Below are 17545 nucleotides of genomic sequence, written 5' to 3'. Positions count from 1 at the left end.
TCATGATTAATCCTGTCCGGTGCAGTAATGGCGTCGTGGGCACGTCTTCAGAAAGAGTTCTCATGTCAGCCGTACACACTGACATGTTCGTGCATGGAAACAGTAGAAACCATGCAATTTGTTTTTAAATATCTTCTTAGAAACCAAAGGAGAGGGAGAAAATCTCTTGTCGATGAGTAGTAGTCACAGCTGGGTTATTCTGTTTTCACGTATGTTTGAAAATGGTCCCTATTAGGAGTTTAGGAAAAAAGAGAGTAAAGTAGGATTTTGCCGGCAGATGCAGGGAAAGGACACTGCAGGGCAAGACCTTGATGCTTGGGGAACCATAAGAGGGTCGCTGGGTTCAGACCCAGCAGTGTCTTTGCATAACGGTTATTAGAGACCCTTATTTTCTCTGGTCGTTTCATGGGTCAGGAAACCGAAGACCAGAGAGGAAATTGGCACCTCTGAATTTGGCCAGTCTTCCACTAGGCAGAACCCGGGCTCGAACCCCACCATCTGGAACTGTGGTGCTGCATTTGCTGTTTCCAGGAGTGATGGAGGAGACAGGTGCAGGGAGACTGGTTACGCCTTCACTTCTCCCGCAGGTAAGCTTTACAAGTGCAGCTCTCGTCCTGAAGTCCACCCAGGCGCTCCTGGCTCAGAGCCTGCTCTCGGGGAGGCCCGCGGTGGCCGAGGGCACAATGCTGGAGCTCATACTGCTGGTGTCTGCCATTTGGGAAGTGTCCGACCAGGAGACCCCGAGGAACATGGGCTTCCTCCAAGAAGAGGGCATTAAGGTCATCTCGGCCCTCTTGTTGGTAAGTCAGACTTCATCTTCGTTGGTAACAGCCATCCCTTGTCGTGGCTGCTTCTAGACACTGAGACCATAACTGGTTCCTGAAGTTCCGTGTGGCTTGTTCTGGGTGGTCGTGGGCGCCTTTGGAGATTTTTGGTTTGAATTTCGAGTGTTTCGTGCGAATGCTGTAACGTTCACGATGAAATTTGCTTCCGTTCCATCCTTCCGTGTTTTGGTAGAGTCCCTTTTGGGGTGTCTGGAGCGGTGCCTGACTTAGAGACGGCATTTCTCAGCACACTTTCTGCTTCTTGAGGAGCAAAGTGAAGTAATACAAATGATTTCTAATGTGCGTTAATGTGAAAAGCAGCCCTGATACATAACTACCTCCCTCCTGTCCAGACCTACTGGTTTAACCGATACTTGGGAAATCAGAAATACACAGATGCTCCCCTCATAGCAACTGATTAGCAATTATGCATTTAGAAACACGAGCTGCTCACCTCACACCCACCCTGCACTAAACCCCAAGGCACGCACTCCCGTCTACACAGCAAGACCACGCAGTATTGAGGCTCCTTCTGGATGGGCTGAGAAACCGGAAGGATAGCGGTTGTCGCAAGACGAATAGGATAGCGGTTGTCGCAAAGTAAATAAAATGTTCCAGGCACAGGGCCCGAAACCAAAGAAAATAGGTTGTGTGTTATTGGTATTTGGTGTTTACATCCCGTATCACCAGCTAGTCCAAACTACCTTGAGATGAGCTACCTTTTCATGACTTTGTCTCTCCCCTGCTTCTGGATTTGAGACCGCGTACTCATTTGTGCTGTGAGCGTTTGACTCTCTGCTGTTCCAGGACGGTCTCTCTGCAGCCAAGGAGCATCAGCTCTGCATCAGCGCTGGGCAGATGGAGTTCTGCACGCTTCTTCATCACGACCGTCAGGGCGCCGTGCAGAGCCTGGGCCCCGTGCGCGTGCATTTACCCGGCGGCCTGGCCGGACAGAGGCCTGCGGCGGCGGGGATGCAAAGCCCATGTTACATTAGCCAGCTCATGCTCTTCAAGAAGAACCCATATCCGGGGCGACGAGCTCCCGGCCAGGTACCATACGGCGAGTGACCCATCCCTTCCAGTGAGCACCTCCGCCGTGCAGTGGTTACGCTTTGATGATGAAGAGAGGGGTCAGCGTGGCACGTTTCGCTCAGGTCCAAGAGCGGGGCCGCTTACAATGTGTGGTTGGCTCTAGTTTTCTCGGAAGAAGCTTTTAGCAAAACTAGGTCTCCCTGGGATCCCGGGACCTGGGCCCACTCAGTATTGCCGAAGGGGCCGTTTTACCTGTTTCTGCAAATCAGAGGAAGAATGTAACTCTGTGAGACTTGAGACGGGGCTGCCTTGGGCCCACTAGCCTGTACCTCTTGTCTTCCACACTTACCTCACCGGCCCCTCGAGGCTGAACCAGCAAGCGTGGCCGCTGGGTTCTTGGGGGGTTCGGCAGAAGAGGGGACCAGAGTCAGAGCAGGGTGTGAGAATGGGGAGGTCGGGGAAGGTGGGGCCAGCTTTGGCGATTCTGGGAGCCCCTGCTTAACCTCCTGCGCCCGGAAACCACCTGCAGAACCCCATCGTCGCAGGGAGCTGGGAGGGCAGAGTCGGCATCCTCCGTGTGTTCCACACCCCCCGCTTGGCTCAGGTACCCGGTAAATGTCTGACGACTGAATGACGTACAGCTTATCTTGGTGAAAAATGCTCATCTGAGAAAACATCGACCCGTTGTTATTTTCTTAGGGAAATAGAAATGGCTAGTCAGCATATGAAAATCATTCTTTTTTTTTTTTTTTTTTTTACATTTATTTATTTTTGAGAGAGATGGAGTGCAAGCTGGGGAGGGGCAGAGAGAGAGAGGGAGACACAGAGCCTGAAGCAGGCTCTGGTCCGAGCTGTCAGCACAGAGCCCGACGCGGGGCTCAAACCCATGAGCTGTGAGATCATGACCTGAGCCGAAGTCGGTCACTTAACCGACTGAGCCACCCAGGCGCCCCGAAAATCATTCAAATTAACAAACAGGAAATAGAAATCAAAATGATTTTTTTTTAACACGCAGCAGCACAGTCCTTTAGAGAGACTCGCTTCTGGGGAGGCACGGCGAGCAGGCGTCCATGGTGCATGTTCTCCGAGCAGCTTCACGCGCCGGACCTGCTGCTACACTGAGCCTACAGAGGAAGGGGAAAAAGAGTTATTCAAAGCAAGATGTGCTGTTTTACTTATTTATTCAAAACAACATTATGTGTGATCACCTAAATAGAAATGTATCTAAATGTTCGACAGAGGGATCCAGCTCACTGGTGATTTAAATGAATTATTATCCATGAAAATTGAAAGCCAGTTGAAATTACGTGAGTCAGGGGCTTTTAGTGACTTTGGAAGATTCTGTGCAAACAGTGAGGAGCATGCGTTGCGTGCCCAGTATGTGTCTGGGGCACAGAGACGGGTCGGGACGCAGCACCCCAGACGGGTTCTCTGAGCCACGGCGCCACAGGCCAGCTATCCGTGTCTCTTCTGTACGCCTTTCTGTACCTTCCTGATTGTCTACAATCTGCCGCTGTTCTTCTGGTGTGAGCTGTTAAAGTGAAAAACGAAACTACTTTAGACTTTAGAAATTATTAATATAATCAGAGTAATCACAGTCCTGCCTTCCTAACCAGTAAAGGGAGCCGCGTTTCTCCACCCCGCCCCCTGCTGTCGGGTGCCCAGTACTGCCGCCCGGCTCCTAGGTGCTCCTGTCTCGGCAGATTGGCCCGCTTGTCGCCCTGTCCCTGTTCACCTGCTCTGGCAGAAGGCCCATCAGCAGGCAGCGGCTGAGGGAGCCTGTGGTCGTGGAGTTCGGGGAGGAAGACGGCCTGGTGAGGGAGTCTTGCCCAAGCCACCTCGACTTCACGTAGGCCGGGCGGCCTCATGTGCCTTGACTTTTCCCAAGGCAAATTTTGCTGACCTCGCTTTCCGTGTGGTGACAGGGTGAGAGGAGAAACAGGACGACCTTTGCGTTGCTTCGGGAGACAGTGAATTTTCATCGGTTCACCGGGCGTTCCGAAAGCCCCCAGGAGTCTCTGCAGATAAGGATAGAATTCTCTAGGCCCGTTTCAAGAGCGTTCCCGGTCATGGTGCTGGTAAGGTGTGTTGTGGGGAGGCCACCAGGGTTTCTTTCCAGCCAGCGACAAAGTCCTTGCAAAAAGCTACGGAGTAAACTTACTTTTAATTTTTTTTTTTAATGAAGTTTATTTATCTTGAGAGACAGAGAGTGGGGAAGGGGCAGAGAGAGGGGGAGAGAGAGAATCCCAAGCAGGCTCTGCACTGTCAGCAAAGAGCCCGGCTTGGGGCTCAAACTCATGAACCTGGAGATCATGGCCTGAACCAAGATCTAGAGTCTGATGCTCAACAGATTGAGCCACCCAGGCGCCCCCAGGGAGTGAAATTCACTTTTAATGCAGTCCTGAGCTCATTGTCTAACAGAATTATGTGCCATATGTGACATGGTCACCTGCTCACAGAATAAGCTTCCTGCTGAGTTTTTCCTGATTTTGGATTCCTACCTGCTCAGCTTATTAGCATAAGAAACGCCCAAATACCTGTGGCCTCATTAGGAATCCACTTCTCTCTCACCGTGTAGACCTGGGTCAGAATCCTCTTACTTTCTGTTTATTTTTCTAAGAAAAAAAAAAAAAAATGCGTTCAAAGAGATGTATCTGAGGAGACTTGGTAAACGAATCCTGTCTCTCAGCGATGTTGAGTCGGTGAGGCCTCGGGAGGCCCGTCCTATGGATAAATCACAAAAGAACACAGGTGAATGACCGCCGGGAAGGTTTTTAGGAATGAATCCTGCATGAACAGAGCCAGCGGATGCCGCCGGTGCTGAGAGCTCACTTCCGTCTGGGTGGGCCCGGGGTTCTGCTGGATCATTTCTCCTCCCCGAGGGCCGCGTCCTTCAGCTGTCGGACAAAGCTTTCCTCCGTCTGTCCTGCTGCCCTGCCTAGGTGGCAGCTAGGTGTGTCTTCCACAGGGGGACGTCCACACCGCATACAGCACGGACTCAGTGTATGTCGGCTGACCCTCATCTGGTCACACGAGCTGACCCACTGAGTGGGAAGCATGGCTCTTTGCTTTTTAAAAAAAAAAAAAAAAAAAAAAAAAAAACACTTATTTATTTTTGAGAGAGAGACAGAGTGTGAGTCCGAGAGGGGCAGAGAGAGAGGGAGACACAGAGTCTGAAGCAGGCTCCAGGCTCCGAGCTGTCCAACGCGGGGCTTGAACTCACGAACCATGAGATCATGACCTGAGCCGAAGCCGGACGCTTAACCGACTGAGCCACCCAGGCGCCCCAGAAGTTTTTATTTTTAATGCAGTGAAGGGAGGGAGGGCGTGTAGTTCTTACTGAGAGCCGGTGCTGCCGGGGGACACGCACAGTGGCCCCGCGGAGTCCCAGCCCGCATCCTTGTCCTTGCACAACGTCGCATGACAGAGGTCCTCAACAGGAAAAAAGCAAAACAAAACTGGACACTATTGCTTTGCTTTTCCTTCCTAGGTTCTCTGAGAAACCTACTCCTTCCGATTTTCTCGTGAAAAAGGTCTACGTCTGGGATGAGCCGATGGTACACATGTATGTCCCTGCCGCTTCTCTGAGAGGTCAGTGCACAGGATCTCACGAGCCTTAGTTGTCCGTGTGATGACAGCAGCTGTCACAAGACACGCACAGACAGCAGGGACTTTCCTACTCCTGGTGGAAGTGTCATGACGCGTGCAGAGGCGGCCCATGTGCGTCCAGCCTGACCCGGGTGTGCAGCGGTGCCCTGGGCTCTGGTCGCCGACCTGCCCGTCCTCCCCTCCCCAGCACCTTCCCGCGGCTTCCGGTTTCTGCAGCGCCTCCCTTCCTGGCCTCCGCTACCCTCTGCGGACCCTCCAAACTCCTCTTCGGTGGACCTTCCCTGACCCTTGGGATCTCTCTGCTGGCTGCTCCCCTGATACCTTGTCTTTGCCTCTCCTGTTTGCTGCTCTGCCTCCCGGCATCAGGGCCATGACTCGACGGCCTCCCTGCAGCCCCAGGACCTCTCCCGGCCATCAGCGGGCAGGGCAGGGCAGGGCCAGTCTGGGCCAACCTTGTTTGCTTAGGCTCCTGAGTCTCTGTTGTTCCCGGAAGGCAAGAAACAGGCTGGCTGCTTCGGGGCGTCCACACTCCGTAAGCACGTGGGCCCAACCAATTCCGTGGGCTGTGGACCTTGCACAAGCATTGGCTTCCGGCCGGCGCACCTGTCGCCTCTGTTTTCACGTTTCTGTCAGATCTCTTTTCCTCTGAGAACCGGGCACTGTGAGCTCCTTGTTTCTTTTCAGCATGGACAGCATGGTTAACCATCTTCAGATTCTCTCTGGCAGTTTAAAACACTTTGCCTTTGATGTTTCTTTTTAATAGTTTTTGTTTGTTTGTTTAGTTTATTTATTTTGAGAGGGAGAGAGCCAGTGGGGGAGGGGCAGAGAGAGAGAGAGAATCGCAAGCAGGTTCCGTGCTGTCAGCACAAAGCCTGACGCAGGGCTCAAACCCACGGATCGTGAGATCGTGACCCGAGCCGAAGTCAAGAGTCAGATGCTTCATCGACTGAGCCACCCAGGCGCCCCTCCATAGTTTTTTATTGTAAGAAATTTCAAACCGACAGAAACCTAGGGAAAAAAAGAAAAAAGGTTGCAATTTATATGTCATTTCAGCATTGTTTCACACGTTTAAAGATCACTACCTCCTTTTTTGGTGACCTATTCATATATGCCCATTTCTCTCTCAAGTTTATTTTTTTCACATTTTTTCTATATTTTTCTATATTTTTTACTTTGTTTTCATTGGGTTTTTTTTTTTTTTTGCATTGCAAACTTTTTTTTAAGAGTAAAATTTATCAACTTGTTTTAAGTTACTCTTAGATTTTGAGTCCTAGTTAGAAATTCGTTCCTTATACCCAGGTTCTGAAAGAAATCATTCACATTTAGGTTTTCTTTTGGTGCCTATATTGCTTCATTCGTTTGTGTTTAGATCTCTGATCGATGCTTCTCACTGTAGGTGGTGTGAGATAAAGGTTGATGTTCATATTTTTTTGAAAAAATTTTTAATGTTTATTTTTGAGAGAGACAGAGACAGAGCACGAGCAGGGGAGGGGCAGAGAGCAAGGGAGACACAGAATCCAAAGCAGGCTCTGGACTCCGAGCTGTCAGCACAGAGCCCGACGCGGGGCTCGAACTCATGAACCGTGAGATCATGACCTGAGCCGAAGAACCGACTGAGTCACCCAGGCACCCTAATTTCATGTTTTTACAAGTAGTTGGTTGTCTCAAAATCATTTATTAGGGACAGGTCTCCAGGGTGGCTCAGTCGGTTAAGTGTCCCTCTTTGGCTCAGGTCACGATCTCACGGTTCAAGAGTTCAAGCCCCACGTCGGTCTCCACACTCTCTCTCCCTCTGTACCTCGCTCATATGAGCTCTCTCTCCTTCTCTAAAAAAAAAAAAAAAAATTAGTGTTTAAAAATATCTTAAGGGCAAATTTTAAATAAATGGACTGTTAAATTTTTTTAAAGATTTTATTTTTAAGTAATCTCTAGACCCAATGTGGGGCTTGAACTCACAGCCCTGAGATCAAGTGTTGACACACTCTACTAACTGAGCCAGACAGGCACCCCAAATATTTTTGTTTCTAAGCATAAAAGTCATCCAAAAGTGACTGGCTGCCTCCTCAAGGTTACCGCACTGTTCTTACCGGGACGACAGCAGACTTGGGATGTGCTCGTATTTGGCAGGAGGCTGAAGGGCCAAAGAGAGCAGGGGTGGGGTGGTGTGGAGTTGGAGAGTCCGACTCAAGCCCCCTGCCGCCCTGCCCACTACCCCCCTACCCACTGTCCCACTGCCCCTCTGCCCACTACCCCCTATCCCTACCTGCTGTCCCACTGCTCCCACTGCCCCCTGCCCCCAGCCCCTACCCCCCGCCTGCTGTCCCACTTCCCCCACTGCCCCCTGCCCCCCTGCCCCCTACCCCCCTACCCGCTGTCCCACTGCCCCCACTGCCCCACTGCCCACTACCCCTACTGCCCCCTGCCCACTACCCCCCTACCCGCTGTCCCACTGCCCCCACTGCCCCACTGCCCACTACCCCTACCGCCCCCTGCCCCCTGCCCACTACACCCCTACCTGCTGTCCCACTGCCCCCTGCCCCCAGCCCCTACTCCCCTACCTGCTGTCCCATTGCCCCCACTGCCCCCTGCCCCCCTGCCCACTATCACCCTACCCGCTGTCCCCCTGCCCCCTTGCCCACTGTCCCCCTACCACTGTCCCACTGCCCCCTGCCCCCAGCCCCTACCCCCCTACCTGCTGCCCCATTGCCCCCACTGCCCCCTGCCCCCCTGCCCACTATCTCCCTACCCGCTGTCCCACTGCCCCCCTGCCCACTACCCCCTACCCCCCTACCTGCTGTCCCACTGCCCCCACTGCCCCCTGCCCCCTACCCCCCTACCCGCTGTCCCACTGCCCCCACTGCCCCACTGCCCACTACCCCTACTGCCCCCTGCCCCCCTGCCCACTACACCCCTACCTGCTGTCCCACTGCCCCCACTGCCCCCTGCCCACTACCCCCCTACCTGCTGTCTCATTGCCCCCACTGCCCCCTGCCCTCCTGCCCACTATCTCCCTACCCGCTGTCCCCCTGCCCCCCTGCCCACTGTCCCCCTACCGCTGTCCCACTGCCCCCACTGCTCCCTGCCCCCCCGCCCACTACCCCCACTGCCCACTACCCTCCCCCACCCGCTGCCCCCCTGCCCCGGCCACCTTTGGGGTTCATTATGCCTTTTTGCAAACTTCAGGTTGTATTGAGTTGGGTTTTTTTCTCTCCTTAGACACAAGCTTGGGATACTTATCCTTACTGGATGCTGACTATGACAGAAGCCCTCAGAACAAGTATTTCGCCAAGGCCATCAACTACACTGTGCGTTTCCAGTGGCTCCGATGCGTCTTCTGGGAAACGAGGGAATGGAGGCCTGCAAACTCCTCTCCGCAGCCAGGAGCTTCTCCAGGGAAAGTGAGCTGCAGGTAGGGACGTGCTGGTGAGGACGAACCCGACTTTTACACCACGGCTGCATTTTCCTCTGCGTGGGGCCCAGTGTGGGGCCTCCCTGGCCGTGGCCCTGGGAAAACTGTGTGTCCCTCCCGTCGGCAGGTCTGGTCCCCTCCATGCTGCAGGATCTGGCTCTTGGGTTCTCTGTACCCTCCCCTCCCCAGAGTGACAGCACATGGTAGCTGTCCCCCCACATCCTCTGAAGAAATGTGCTGGTGGGTGGGGGTGGCGCCTGGTGTCAGCCGCCTCTGCGCATTCTTGGGGGCGCGTCTGCACTCGGGCCGTGGGGCGTCTGCTCTCGCCGCTCCCCCCCACCCCCTGTGCCCTGGCGCCCCACCTGCAGGAAGCCCCCCACCGCGTGGTTGTGAAGGCAGATTTCCTGTGCAGGAAAGTCCCCACACGGACCACATCGGCCCTCTGGAAGATTTGGGTGTATCGGTCACGCTGCGCGATCAGAAATTCTTTATCATCTAGGCAGAACGGGCAGTCCTGTGAGAGGCTCTGCCGGGGCCTTTCCACTAGAGGGGAGGGTACAGTGATTGGGCACGTTCAGAAGTAGAAATGGCCATTTCCTTCTTAGAATTGAGTCTCGGAGCGCCCAGGTGGCGCAGTTAGTTGAGTGTCTGACTCTTGGTTTCAGCTCAGGTCATGATCTCACAGGTCGTGGGATCAAACCCCATGTCCGGCTCTGTGCTGACAGTGTGGAGTCTGCTTGGGATTCTCTTTCTCCCTCTGCCCCTCCCCTGCCCCATGTGTATGTTCTCTCTCTCTCTCTCAAAATAAGGAGGGAGGGAAGGAGGGAGCGAGGAGGAGAAAGAGAGAAAGAGTGGGAGGGAAGGGAGAATGGAGGGAGGAAGGGTGGAAGGAAGGAAGGAAAGGAAGGGAAGGAAAGGAGGAAGGGAAAGGAAGGAAGGAGGGAAGGAAGGGAAGGGAAGGGGGGAAGGGGAGGGAAGGGGAGAGAAAAATCAAGTCACGAGGAGCCGTGTTTTGTGGCATCTGTTAGGAGGCCGAGATGCCCAGCTCACGCCCATGTCTGCGTGTCTCCCTCCTCTTCTTCGGTTGTGCTGTTCAATTTATACGGTGCCCAGGCTAGTAAATCACCGGCCCTACTGTAATGGCTCAGTATTTACCTCTGATGTCAAACTGACCACGAACGCATTAACACAGCCGTTCATTCTCCATCACGTCCCGCCGTCCGCGGGCACTTTTCCACGAGCCAGGTGCACGAGAATGAACGCCACACAGGGTCTGCTCACAAGACAACGAGGGAGAGGTGGGTTTTAGTCAAAGTCCATCTTTTGGTAGGAGTGACGGTGACAGGGTCCCTGTACCCCGAGTCTGCTTAGTGGCCACTCATCTGCCCACAGCGGGGCTGGGACTTGAACTTGCTGTGTCCAGGCCTGAGCTTGACTGTGCACGGTGTGGACACTGAGGTGTCTGCATAACAGGTGTCTGTTATAAGTGCTGCAACCCATCACCCTTCCCGACCCTCCCTTAATCCGTGTACGTGACACTGTCAACACGGCCCTCGACACACACGTGCCGTCCTAAGCTGCGTCTCCCTCCTAGCTACGATCGCCTCGCACCGGTCTCTGTCGCAAGAAGAAACCTGAGCGCCGGCTTTTCAGTGGAGGGAGTTTCCAAGCTGCAGAGGTGAGCTCCGTTTTCCAAATGAGAATAAAGTTTTGTTTGCCCCGCTGACCGAGCGGGACACCCGGGTATGCCTGAAACCCACGTCCCTTACGGTCAGCTTGCCTTTTGGAATACCCGTGTTACCAGACTATCATCCGGAAAGTCACGTACATTTCTCTGTACTTACATCCGCTGACAAGAGATGTATAAACAGGAAAGTCAGCGCGCTTCCTGTCAGGCTGAGCCTTGGCTGGTCATTCTTGCCAGGGAGGATGCGGTGGTTTGCCCGTCCTGGTTTATGTGTGTTCATGGCTCCCTCTTTCTCTTCAAAAGTGTCCCATTTTGTTTTATTAATATTATTTTTGAAGTTAGTTTGGTTTTTTGTTTGAGTGATCTGTCCACCCAACATGGGGCTCGAACTCACGACCCTAAGACCAAGAGTCGCATGCTCTAGTGACTGAGCCAGCCAGGTGCCCTCCAAAAGTGTCCCATTTTAGAGAATAGATTTGGACTCAACCCTATTCTATAGCCATTTTTTGGTATAGAAACAGTGTATTTGGGGGCGCCTGGGTGGATCAGTCAGTTAAGCATCGGACTCTGGATTTTGGCTCAGGTCATGATCTCACAGTTCGTGGGTTCAAGCCCTGCATAGGGCTCTGTGCTGACAGTGCAGAGCCTTCTTGGGACTCTCTTTTTCTCACTCTCTCTCTGTCCCTCCCCCACTTGCTTTTTCTCTCTCTCTCTTTCTCTGTCTCTCTCAAAATAAATAAATAAACATAAAAGAAAGAATACGTGTGTTGAATTCTGAACTACGGGTAAGGAGAGTGTGAGCCATGGAGCAGGCGCCCTCTGCTGACTCTTCAGTGTCACGCACACAGAGGAGGACCAGGCTTGGCACACAGCAGGTGCCGAGGGGCGTTTGCTGAATGAGTATCTGAATTTTCTGGTGAGCGTTGGGTGTTAGGTTTCTGTGCCAAATCTCATTGTGATGGGGAATCTGGCTGTACTTTATTAATCCTGGGGACACTGGGGTCACCAGGAGCCCAGTGACTGGGACTCAGGACAGCTGTCCAACTGTGGTTTCAGACAGAACTTCAGGGGGCTGAGCCTTCAGGGAAGGGGCAGCCCCTGGAGTCCTGCAGGGACAGGAATGTTCTGGGAGGACAGCAACCCCACGAAGCCAGGCCCCACGCCCGCCCTTCGAAACCCCGTCAGAGGCCCATAAGACTCCAGTCCAGGTTAGGGTGCTGGCACAAGTGACTCGAAGGGGACCCCGCTCCATGGGTCTGGAGCGTTCGGTGCCCCCTGCCCCCGGCCAGCGCTGGTGCCTGGAGCAGGTGGCGAGTGACAGGTGTAGGGGCGCAGGCAGCCGGAGCACGCAGGACAGGGTCTGCCGGGAGGGAGGGAGGGAACACCCACTGCATGCACGTGTGCAGGCCCACTACGGATGTCGCATGTACTGCTCAGCGAGACGGCTGTTCTCATCACATTCCTTTTTCTCTCTCTTTTTTAATTTTTAAAGTTTTATTTATTTATTTTGAGAGAGACAGACAACGTGAGTGGGGAGGGCAGACAAAGGGAGAGAGAGAATCCCAAGCAAGGCTCCACGCTGTCAGCGCAGAGCCTGATGTGGGGCTCGAACCCACGCACCCAGGAGATCACGACCTGAGCCGAAATCAAGAGTCAGACCCTTAACAGACTGAGCCACCCAGGCGCCCTGTTCTCATCCCATTTCATAAAGAAAGCTTCTCAGAGACGGGACGTGAGCGACTGCCCCACACGGCAGCACCCTTCTGACCCCGAAGCCGGCCGGTTCCCGGGATGCTTTGTCTGAGTCCCAGCTCCTGATCCAGCCACCAGCGGCTTCCCCCAGAGGGGCTCTGACCCGTCCCAACACCGGACGGCAGAGGTCGCTCCCTCCGCCTTCCCCTGTTGACCGCGTCCCAGCAAGAGTCTGCCTGCTTCTCCCAGTTATGGGGCCGACAGACGTCTACACACATCAGTGAAGACCAGCGGGGGCCCCGTGTGTGAATGTGAGTGTGAGTGAGAGTGAGTGTGAGCCAGCCTGGGGAGCTTTATCTTCATAATTTACTGTTCATTCCTCTCCTGTTTATAGACACCCGGGAAACCTGCTTCCCAGTATTTTCATTGCGGTTTCTGTGGTTCTCTATGCACTTTTGGTTACCAAAACCAGGCGTGTGGATCGTCACGAGAGAGAAAAGGCGGGGTACATTTTCCTGCAAGAAGACACTCCAGCCGACCACCAGCTGTACGCGGTTGTCGTAGACACAGGCTTCCGGGCTCCAGCCCACTGTAGCGCCAAGGTAAGGGCTCATCACAGGGTTTGCGCTCTCGTGTGCAAGGCTGTGGATGGCGTGAGCCATGGCGTGGACACTGGCCGTCCCAGCTGCCCCTTCGACTCCGTCCGACGGCGGGGGGGGGGGGGGTGGGAGGGAGGCTCCTCTCCTGCCGTCCTGCTCTCCCTCACCTGCCTGTCTGTGCGAGCCCCCCTCCCCTGCCCTCAGGGCCGCCCCGTTGAGCCCCCACCCTCTCCACCTCGTCTGTGGGGAGCACTTCAGGCATCCAGCCCTATGTGAGGCTAAGGACGGAATGGGTGTGATGGGGGAGGCCCCGTGGGAGGAGCGGGGATAGTTCAGCAAGACGTTTGGGGACAGTGGCTTTTCTTGTGGAAAAAAGCAATATGAAATGTCCACTTCACGTTATACCCGAAAGCACTTCCACAAAATTTAAAGATTAAAACAAAATACGGGGGGCACCTGGGTGGTTCAGTCGGTTAAGTGTCTGACTCTTGATCTCAGCTCAGGTCTTGATCTCAGAGTCGTGAGTTCAAGCCCCACGTTGGGCTCCACGCAGGGCATGAAGCGTACTTAAAACAACAACAAAACAATATTTAGAAACTTCTCGAAGGAAATGTGTACTTTGCAACGGGGAAGGATTTTAAAAACTGGAAATACATAAGGAACTTTCTTAAGTGGAAGAGTGACAGGTTGCACGGCCCCAGAATCAGGTGCTTATGTAGGACAGAAGCCACCCCAGTGAGGGGCAGCAAGCCCTCCTGGCCAGAGTGTGCACCTGCGGGGCTCCTGGTCCACCTCAGTCACTGTCACTGACATCTGGCCTCCCCTGGTCCACCTCGGTCACTGTCACTGCTCCCCAGCCTCCCCTCTGAGCTGAGGGAGGACAACACGCCCACTGTCCTGTCCCCTCCCTCCTGAGACAGACATGTGCCCTAGTGAACCCGAGTTGCCATCTGGTTTTCTAGATCAAACATGTAGAAATCCAGCCGCCCTGGCAGGTGCTCCTTCATCGTCTCTCCCAGGGAAGTTGGGGAGGCGCCATCCAGGGACGGGGTGGGGGCGTCTTCTTGGCCCCTCAGGACCGCGTTGTTGTCCTTGGCCTTCTGGAAGGTTCTGGGAAGGTTGGGGGCTGGGAGAAGGTGCACACACAGGGTAGTGTCCTGTGTTCATGATCTCAGACTCTCACTCTCTCGTCTTTGGAGGTTTACATTGTTTTGTGTGGAGAAAATGGAGTTTCAGAACCCAGAGAACTCTACTGTCCAGAGAAACCCCTGTTTGAAAGGAACTCCAGACATACCTTTGTCCTGAGGTGAGCGCGGCCCCTCAGACCCCGTGTGGCCTTAGCACGCGTCCGCGGAGGCAGAAATACCGAGCATCACTTCCCAATAAGGAGCACGTGCACACAGACGGATTTGTAACACTGCTCCCAGGGGTGTGTGAAGTAGACTAGAGTCCGGTTAAGGGCAGGAGGGAGGGAGGAGGGGTGTTGGGTTTATCCGCTGGTGAGGGTCAGATGCCCAGCCCTTCCTATGGTACTGACAGCACTCAGTGAATTCGGTTCACCCTGCTTGGGAGAGCAATGCTATGTAAGACCCTGTGGTTGAACGGAGAGGGGTAATTTATCAGGAGTACAGGCTCCTGATGTTTCCAGAAAGCGTGGGAGAACTGCAAGGTTTGTTCTCCTGGAGAATTTCATGTACGATCCGTATGGGCTCCGAGTGTCCTGTGTTCATCAAGAAGAGGTTAACTCCAGACTAGTCCACGCCAGACATGCGTGCATTAAGGAGTTTGAGTGGATTGGGTTCAGGGGCCCACGTGGACAAGCTGTGTGTGTGTTCAGCACCCAGCACGGCCAGGGGCGTCGCTCTTAGTGGCTGTGGGGGCCTGAGGGCCCTGTCCACCCCCTATGTCCCAGAGCCCTGTCCACCCCCTATGTCCCAGAGGGGTTTCGTAGGTCAGTCTGTGTAACCCGTGTTTGTTGACATGTCCAATGTGTCCCCAAAGTGAGAATGGGGGCCAGTGCCGCCCTCCGGGGCCCCCGCCGCCCAGGCCTGACCAGGCACTGCCGTGTGTGTGTCCCCAGCACCCCGGCTCTGCTGGGCCCGCTCCGCAGGATCCGCCTCTGGCACGACAGCCGCGGGCCCTGCCCCGCCTGGTACGTGAGCCACCTCATGGTACAGGAGCTGGGCTCCGGGCCTGCGCGGAGCTGGCTCTTCCCCGCCGAGTGCTGGCTGGCAGCGGGCCGGGGGGATGGCCGCGTGCAGCGGGAGCTGGGCTGCCTTCGCCGGGGACCCGGCTTCTGGAAGGTAGGTGCCAACTGACCCGCCGGCAGGACGTGGTAAGGGCCCTGCTTCTCCGAACTGTGCTAAGTTAGAGCCAAGGTGGCCGCATCGTAAATGACGCGGCCACTGAGCGAGCCTGCAAGCCTGAAGGAATTGCCCTTGGGTTGTTGGTTTTCTTCCACAATAACGTTTACAGAATTATGGTGGCCTGTGGTCTGTGGTGACCAGCGGGCTGCTAATTAGAGACGTGAGTGCCCTGGATTCCTGGTCACCAAAATGACCAGGAAACGGTCCAGGCATGGTCAGGGGGTCATGACAAAAGACAGAATCCCCTAAAACTTCACAAACCAGCTATGAAACTCGCTCTGCATCTGTCCTGATCTTTCCCCATTTGTGAGTGTGTTTTATGCAGTTGTAATAACGCTTATGCATTTTGCACTTTCTAGTTATCTTCAGGATTTTTGTTTTAGAGAGAGAGAGAGAATGAGCAGGGACGGGCAGAGGGAGGGAGAGAGAGAATCCCAAGCAGGCTGTGTGCTATCAGCTCAGAGCCCAGCGTGGGGCTCAATCCCAGGAACCCTGAGATCATGACCTGAGCCAAAACCAAGAGTCAGGCACTCAACCGATTGAGCCACCCAGGCACACCCCCTTCAGTGATGATTTCAAAGCAAATTCATGAATTTTTCTGGAATAGCATTGAGCACCAAGCATTCCTTGAGTTGAACTGAACCTTGTGAACCACGTGCAAATCTGTACGTGGCATTCTGCCCACTACGTAGCAGACGCTGCCGGGCTACTGTGGACACCCAGGGGGATGCTCGTTCTTGGTCCTCGGTGTGCTCAAAGCCCAGAAAAAATTAACTGTGCTGTGGGGAGCATGCTGGGAAAGTTGATTAGGATCACCAGGGGAGGGGTGACACTTCCACTGAGCAGGAAGGGGGAGGGTTCCACTGGGGGAGGGGTTTGTGAACAGAGGCTCTGGGGAGGAGGGTGTGAAGACACTTGAGGGCGACAAAGGAGAGGCGGAGGGACAGCCTGTCCCAAAGCCCCCGAGTCCCAGCGCAGGTGGGGTTGCAGGGCGTCCAGGGCGCTGAGCGGACGAGGGTCGGCGGGGGCCTGCAGCACCCACACAGCTCGGCGTCCAGCTGGTGAGCCAGGCGCATCCCCGCTCAGGAGGTCACTGCTCGCCAAGCGGGAGCTCCCGCGGTTGGTGCAGATGCCCCAACCAGCAGATGCCGCTGTCTCCGCGCTGGTCTGTTCCAGCTCTTGTATTCGAAGTTCACGGAGTATCTGGAAGACTTCCACGTCTGGACCTCCGTGTACAGCCGGCCCTCGCCCAGCGGCTTCCTGCGCACCCCGCGCCTCACCGTCGCCTTCACCTTGCTGTGCGCGTACGCGTGTCTCGCTGCCCTGGTCACCGCCTCGAGGCAAGAGCGGGTGAGAGCGCTGGCTTTTCCGTAAAGTGGCTTCTGATTCCCAGACCCACAGTGTGACACCTTCTGGACTCAGGGATTAGCAAAACTCGGAGTCCTAGGAGATGTTTCAAGCAGGGGAGGGAGGCCATGTGCCTTGAGTGCCCCCGAGGTGATGCCCAGAGCTGGGGGGGCCTGCAGGGCCGTGGCTTGCTGCATTACCTCTGCCACATGGATCTCGTGGCCTCCTGCTGCCACAGAGCAGGACTTTCCCAGCGGGGTCAGCAGTTCGGACCGTGCTAGAAAATGCTCCTGGATTCTTTTAAGGTTGGCAGTTAATTCAAATTTTAAAAATCCTCTGACCACAAACAACAGAACAGTTCTGACGGCCACGTTTGCCCTTGGAATGCTAGCATGCCCTTAGCAGCGCTGGCCCGGCTGTCCCTCATGTGATGGAGAGGTTACTTGTACCTGAGCGCGGGCAGTTAGATCGGAGACTCTGCTCTCCTGTGGGGAGCTCACAGGGTGACTTCGGGGTACGGGAAGAGAGTCAGCTTTGCTGCTTCTGACAACCTGAGGCCGTCCGTGGTCCCTGCAGTGGCTGGGAACGTGCCAAGGGGTCCTGTCCGGCAAAGTATCCACCTGGGAGCACGGTGTTCCCAGTACGTGTGATAGCAGTAATGGATCGGCAGAGCTTTTTAAAAAAAGAGTAAGAGGTGTGTGGAGTTGGTAGGACGGCGGTACGTATTATTAGGTAGCGCGAAGGGAAGAGCCCTGTCCCCCTGGGACGGGAATGGGCCCAAGGTCAGCACACCTGAACTTGCCCCCCCCTCTGGGGTCACCCGGTGTGTGATCTTCTCGGCTCATCAACGCACTGGGGACACGGGTGCCTTCCGGTCAGGTGCGGCGAGGTGCCCGGCACTTCCGGTCAGGTGCGGCAAGAGGTGCCTCGCAAGAAGGGGCACCGGGCAAACGTCTATTCGGTCTGCAGAGATGCGTATG

At 54.8% G+C, this 17545-nt stretch overlaps 1 protein-coding gene across 11 annotated transcripts in view; it reads left to right on the top strand.

The window, feature by feature from the left end:
- PKD1L1 (polycystin 1 like 1, transient receptor potential channel interacting) overlaps nt 1–17545 on the top strand; it is a 133259-nt gene that overhangs the window by 68260 nt on the left and 47454 nt on the right. For 10 of the 11 annotated variants that reach the window (XM_045494233.1, XM_045494238.1, XM_045494234.1 and 7 more), the window contains 11 exons: nt 588–800; nt 1632–1874; nt 3560–3670; nt 3782–3939; nt 5347–5447; nt 8682–8874; nt 10469–10552; nt 12648–12855; nt 14052–14158; nt 14933–15155; nt 16395–16568. In XM_045494233.1, the coding sequence (XP_045350189.1) occupies nt 588–800; nt 1632–1874; nt 3560–3670; nt 3782–3939; nt 5347–5447; nt 8682–8874; nt 10469–10552; nt 12648–12855; nt 14052–14158; nt 14933–15155; nt 16395–16568 (1815 nt within the window). The remainder of the gene's footprint in view (nt 1–587; nt 801–1631; nt 1875–3559; nt 3671–3781; nt 3940–5346; nt 5448–8681; nt 8875–10468; nt 10553–12647; nt 12856–14051; nt 14159–14932; nt 15156–16394; nt 16569–17545) is intronic. The other variant, XM_045494235.1, reaches the window with a different exon arrangement.

This window comes from Leopardus geoffroyi, chromosome A2 (assembly GCF_018350155.1).
Source record: "Leopardus geoffroyi isolate Oge1 chromosome A2, O.geoffroyi_Oge1_pat1.0, whole genome shotgun sequence".
Lineage (NCBI taxonomy): Eukaryota > Metazoa > Chordata > Mammalia > Carnivora > Felidae > Leopardus > Leopardus geoffroyi.
The sequence above is the reverse complement of the archived record's forward strand: the minus strand, read 5'-3'. Positions and strand labels throughout refer to the sequence as shown.